Genomic DNA, 5,902 nt, shown 5'->3' with positions numbered 1-5,902 from the left:
CAGAAAGAACACATAAGATTTCCCCAAAAAATATAGAGAATAACTGAGGAGGTTTTGACATTTTTTCACCAAAAAAATAATTTTGCATTTTTTCACTAGAAAGACTAGATTTTGAAATTTTTCATAAAGAACATAACATTTTCCAGTCAAAATATGAATATACAGTTTTCTGTCAAAACTGTAATTCTGTATTTTTCCGCCAAGAGAATTACTACTCATATATCACAATAACAATAATAAGAAAAGATGAATGTATAAGAAAGAATTGATTTCGACAAAAAAAAAAAATTGATAAAGAATCTTGTCTAGTGATATGAAGGTTTTTCAAAAGAAAATATAGAGAATAATGTTCAAGATTTAAAATGAAACTAATAGAAAACTCTATCAAAATTTTGAAAATGATTAAACACATAGTAGATACAAGCCGTATCTAAGGTGAAAATGGGTTGGATCTGATGTAGAAAGTTCATCTGAATATGAGAGTGATTGACTTATTTGTCAAATGCCAAATGGTTTACTTTTTTTTGTGTGTTGGATAAATGATTTATTTCTTATAGGGAAACAGGACGGATCGATCTAATACTGAGACCGATCAATCTTGCCTCTCAGGGAAGTTTCTGCACATTAACTTACCCAAATAATCTAGCTTCACTAATACGGTCACACACCTCAACCGATGGCCTTGTTGACTTGAAACCTCCTCCAAATGAAAGATAACACATTTTTCGTATATTCAATCAAAATTTGAACTTGATTCAATAGCTGGAAATCTCTAATAAATGTTAGAGTTAGTATGCTCCTACATAATCTTTCATCTTCATTTACTTGCTTTCATTTTAATAGTCATTTTGCACATATAACATAATAGATATTAAAATGTACCAAAGTTTACTCTGAAAACCGTCTTAGACTCACTAAAAGAACACATAAAACATAAATGATATAGAATTTCAGAACATTACTACATAAGAAAAACAAATAGAGGGAAATGAGAATTGATTATTAATAGTTTTAAAAGAAAATAGTTAAATATCAAAAAAATTGAGAACCTCGTTTATACCAAAAACTTCTGTTATTTTTATTTTTAATTCCCATCAAACAATGGATTCCCTAATTTTATGCATTTTGTTCGGATATATCATTATGGCTATGGTTTTGAGTGTAACGCTAGTTGGTGTACATCAACTTCCCAAACTTTTGATATTAAGTATTGTTGGTACCATAACCATAATATAAATTCATTTACAAAACTTAAACTACTCTAAAGATGACCATTATCTGCAGTATCTCTTAGGACCTCAGAGTCAGAAACCTTTGAATCGAGCTTATGTTAATGGAGATGGGTTGCACGTGGTGAGGGGTAATGGGTATAGACAGAAAATCACAAGAAAGCGAAAGCGCTAACTATTGAAACACAAAATGACAAATCCATAATAGTAACGTGCTCTCTTCACGGGTCACCTCTAACACTAGCATGCTCACTTTCAATCAAAACCTTACTTTCCATTCTCTTTTTCTTTCTTTTATTCTGTACTAAGAAATTATTTGTTTTTGTATAATTTGTTTCATGAGGTTCAGTTTCATACTCTAATTTTAATTTGGCTTGAACTTCCAGAGGAGTGGTTATAAAACTGACCATTTAAATAGCCATTAAACTGAAATGAAGAGAAAAAATCTTTTATACGAAGAATGTAATATGATACAGGCAGAGTCAGAAATTTTTTTCATTGGGGTAAATAAGAGTATATATAATTTTATGAGTAGGAGCAATTTTATGAGTAACAGCATTAATATTAGGCTTTAATAAATTACATCAATTTTTTAAAATGCATTGGGACCCATCTTAATGCATATGGCTCCGCCAATAGTGATATATTTTGTATGTAAACTTACTGCTACCAGTTTTAAATTTTTTTAAAGTACTTGTCCTGTTGACAAAATATGGTACTCATTGTTTTTTTTTTCTTGGGTTTAGTATGATACTACTGTTTCTAATCAAATAGTGGTTGCATATAAGTTTAATGTATAGAAGTGGAGTGTGGCAAATATTCCATCTGAATTCCAAATATTGTTTAAAAATCAAACTAAAAAACAAAAAGTACATTCCAACAGAATTGCTAGCGTATAAAAAAAAGGTAATTCTTACCAAAAGAAACAAAAAATAATAGATTTATCTCTCTCTCTCTCTCTCTAACCACAAATATCACGGGTGAATCAATCTAAATTCCAAAAGGGTTTAGTTGATTTTGTCTTCTTTCTTCATCACCAAGCTTAATTAACAAGTGATAATGTCTTCATCTCCTTCTTCTTGGCCTCTGGTACTGTTGGTAGCATTGTGGTGCATGGTGGCGAGAGAATCACACGGAGCTTCTAACAATGTAAAAGTGGGAAGCATTTCAAAGGTGGAAGATGCTGAGAACTTCCATATATATTATGGACAAACCTTCAAAGTCATCAAGAACGCCATTGATGGCAAGAGCTATCTCCTTATTCAGGTCCTTACTCTTCTCATCTTCCTCTTTATTTCCAAACGTTTTGGTTAGTGTCTAAAAGTAAAAGGTAATCTGCAGAACACCTCTAGAATGGCCGTTCGGACAAAGTATTGTACCTCCAGGATTAAGTCCTATGTGATTCCACTTCTTAACTACTCAGTAGACACTCAATCTTCTCAAGGTAATGCTCTGTTATTTTCTCCTGTTTCTTTCCTCTGTTTAAAATGACTCTGCTTTTCAGATCTCTCTGTTTTGTTTTCTTATTCAGGAGGCGTTCCAGTTTCTTTCTTCGAGGTAATCACTTCTTTCTAGCTAATTTAGCATAAGCTAAGAGTTTGGTTGGTACCGGTGCAAAAAAAAAACTCTTTAGAATCACGGTTTAGAATGGGTGAAAAGATTTGGATTTTGGTCAAGGATGTGAAGAAAACAAGTTTTATGATTACATTTGCAGCTACTTGGATTACTCGGGAGCTTGAAGGGAATAACATCAGACGCTGTAGCTTCACCGTGTCTTCTGAAACTGTGTGAGGCAGGCGAAGTAGTTAAGCTTGACAAAGGTGCAGAAGAAGTGTCTCAATTCGCAGCACATTTCATCAGCGACACCGATCAAATTCAGACTTGCAATTTCGCAAACTTTTTTCCACTAAGTGAAGGCACACCTCTTCAGGTGCCACTTATTATTATTATTATATTGGCATAGATCTAACCAAAAGTGATAGTGATCAAATTTTTCACATTTTGAGTCGATGTTATTTGCTGGTTTTGTTATCTTGAATAAGCGAGCGGAGTGGATCAAATTTCTTGGTGCTTTTACCAATCTAGAAACTAAAGCCAATCAAGTCTATGATGCGGTGAGTGTTAAAATCATTTTTGTCTTTTCAAAATCTGATTCTGCCAACAGTTGTTGTCTGAGTATGTTTTGGAGCCTTGCAGGTCAAAGCAAGTTATACTTGCTTGTCTCAAATGGCAGCCAACAAGACTAAATCCTTCAAACCCATTGTCGCGTGGATGGAGTACGATATAAATGTATTGAAATTCTTCTTACTTCCTTATCAGGGCGTTTGCAAACTATTTCGACGTTCTATGCATATTTTATATCAGACGTATATTTATACCATATAGTTTAGTTTATCAAAGTTGTCCCTCGCTTATATACAAAATCTTTTTTTAAGAAAAAAAATGTAATCAAGAGTCCTGTTTGAATGCACTAGTTGCCAGCTATATTATAGGGTCATGTTTCTTATAATTCGTAGATGAATGTGTATTTATGATTGTAGACTAATAGCATATATATGTTTCATCTTGAAGGGAGGGGTTTGGTGTTTTACTAAGGAACCACATAAGCTAAAGGTATGCATTTCAGCTTTCCGGCACTTGAAAATTTTCGTTTGCATATGTGGAAACATCTTTGAAAGTGAAGAGTATCCACATAAACACAACAGTTTGTAGAAGACGCCGGCGGTGAAAATATCGATACATCTATAAACAAAGTCACTTACAATGTCTCTGATCCTGATGATCTGGAAGCACTTCATGCCATTTTATGCGTAAGCGGGATCTTACTTGTTCTGCTTTCATATTTCTGATAACCACAAAAGCTTAGCCTAATAACTTTGATTTCACAGACTGTGGATGCGGTGATTGATGAAACACTATCATCTGACCCTCAGAATTACACACAGAAAACGTTCTTGGAGAACATAAACCTGGAGGATAACTCATGTTTTGCGTTTAATCAGAGCATATGGAGATATGACAAAAGGGTCAGAAATGGAACAACTCTTGGTAAGAAATTCATAAGAACATTGGTTAGTTTCTATTGATTTGAGCTGAAAACCATTTTTTTTATTTTAATAATGAGAAGACTGGTACGATGGAGCAATCTCGCAACCAAATCTGGTACTGGCTGACATTGTTGAAGCCTTGTTTCCAACTGGAAACTACACAACTTCCTTTTTCAGAAACATTGCCAAGGTAACAAAAGTCTTGAATGGTTGGAGATTGTTGTGTAGTTTTTGAATAGTTTTAGATTTTATCATCTTTTTTAGAAAAAAACCAACTTATGATGAGTGGTTGAAGGATTCACCCTGTTAGCTGATGTACCAGGGTTTGAATCCTCCCACTGCGATTTCATTATTGTGAACGCTTAACCCGACTTTTCACTTTAAACTATAAGTTGCATATATTTCTAACCTCATAATCAAACATGGCAGGGTGAAGGAGTCATAGACATTAGTCCCGATATGTGCGATAGAGATGCATCCTTGCCGTTAGTTCCTATCATTCCAGCCTGTGGATGATATTTTTCAATACCTTCACGGCTCTTCAATATTTCCCTAAGAAAGGCCAATGATTTTATTCAATTTCATTAGCTCTTAGCGATTTTAAACTTGTCAAAGATTACTGAGGAATCTTGCATTAGACAAAATGGGAAGTCAGTCTAATATGACTGCCAGACAAACAATAATAATCAACAAATTTACATTTTCCTATCTCGTTTTTAATTCCTTGTGTAATCACACATATTATATGTTGTATTTTATGGAAACGACATTTTAACGACAACAACTGCAACGAGTTAACAACAGCAAAAGTTTTCATTAAATTTTAGCTTATGTTAGGTATAAACTTTGTTTGCTTATTTCAAACACCCTTACTTTTAACGACGAGACAAAGTCATTGTTAAAACTGGTTTATGTTAGGTATACACACAATTCGCGTGACTAAACATAGCCGATTGGTTCGAGCTTGTTAGTCGAGAGAACATGTGATTCTAAGAAGAGTGAATTAGACAGATATTCTTGTAAGGAGTCGAAACTGACAATATAACCATGGGCCACCAAAACTAGAAATAACTATTCTGGTGGTTATCCATGATTTGCAAGAATAATATGTTCTCAAGAGCAAATAAGGTAACTAACATAAGAAAGAAGCCAATTCAATCTATATCAATAGTCAACTAAAAAAAGCGAGGAAATACCCTAAACCCATTGCTCCCTTCTGGTCGACACTGCTTTTTCTGATCCAATATGAACATGTCATTTCTTAAAAATTTGATAATGCTACCTTCGACTTTTGACAATGGCAGCAATAACTTTTACTTTTACTATATAACTTTAATTTCATCAAGATTTGTATATGCATCTATGTTATTATAAACAATTTATTAAAACATAAATAGTCAATTTGTCTGATATAACTATACATATATAGTAATCAACTATTCGAAACAAACTGAGTTTGTAATTACAAAAATAAGATAGTTGATCATAAGGACATGATAGTCAAACAAATTATGTATCGAAAGTGATCATTTACTCTAGACAAATCGAGGTTGGAACAATTTGAAATTAGGCCGTCCATTTCGTAAACACAACTATATGACCATAGTAATCAACTATATACTTTAT

At 33.3% G+C, this 5,902-nt stretch overlaps 1 protein-coding gene across 2 annotated transcripts; it reads left to right on the top strand.

Annotated features, from left to right (window-relative positions):
* The first annotated feature begins 2,231 nt into the window (after positions 1 to 2,231).
* LOC18008271 lies at positions 2,232 to 5,052 on the top strand. 2 transcript variants are annotated; one of them, XM_006391262.2, is made up of 11 exons: positions 2,232 to 2,495; positions 2,571 to 2,673; positions 2,761 to 2,786; positions 2,944 to 3,159; positions 3,272 to 3,343; positions 3,426 to 3,518; positions 3,801 to 3,842; positions 3,935 to 4,039; positions 4,118 to 4,277; positions 4,357 to 4,466; positions 4,706 to 5,052. In XM_006391262.2, the coding sequence occupies exons 1-11, from the start codon at positions 2,289 to 2,291 to the stop codon at positions 4,790 to 4,792; spliced, it is 1,221 nt and encodes a 406-aa protein (XP_006391324.1). In that variant the 5' UTR covers positions 2,232 to 2,288; the 3' UTR covers positions 4,793 to 5,052. The 2 variants fall into 2 exon arrangements, with proteins under 2 accessions (XP_006391324.1, XP_024008709.1); XM_024152941.1 differs by having other exon boundaries at positions 2,312 to 2,495; positions 2,582 to 2,673.
* The last annotated feature ends 850 nt before the right edge of the window (positions 5,053 to 5,902 follow it).

This window comes from Eutrema salsugineum, unplaced genomic scaffold (assembly GCF_000478725.1).
Source record: "Eutrema salsugineum unplaced genomic scaffold, Eutsalg1_0 scaffold_9, whole genome shotgun sequence".
Taxonomy (NCBI): Eukaryota; Viridiplantae; Streptophyta; class Magnoliopsida; order Brassicales; family Brassicaceae; genus Eutrema; species Eutrema salsugineum.
This window is presented reverse-complemented; position numbering and strand designations above follow the sequence as displayed.

Coding starts and splice junctions, on each gene's coding strand:
- LOC18008271 (XM_006391262.2), top strand. CDS start 2,289: ATGTCTTCATCTCCTTCTTCTTGGCCTCTGGTACTGTTGGTAGCATTG. Junction 3,344..3,425: donor CCAATCAAGTCTATGATGCG/GTGAGTGTTAAA, acceptor GGAGCCTTGCAG/GTCAAAGCAAGTTATACTTG. Junction 4,467..4,705: donor TTTTCAGAAACATTGCCAAG/GTAACAAAAGTC, acceptor CAAACATGGCAG/GGTGAAGGAGTCATAGACAT.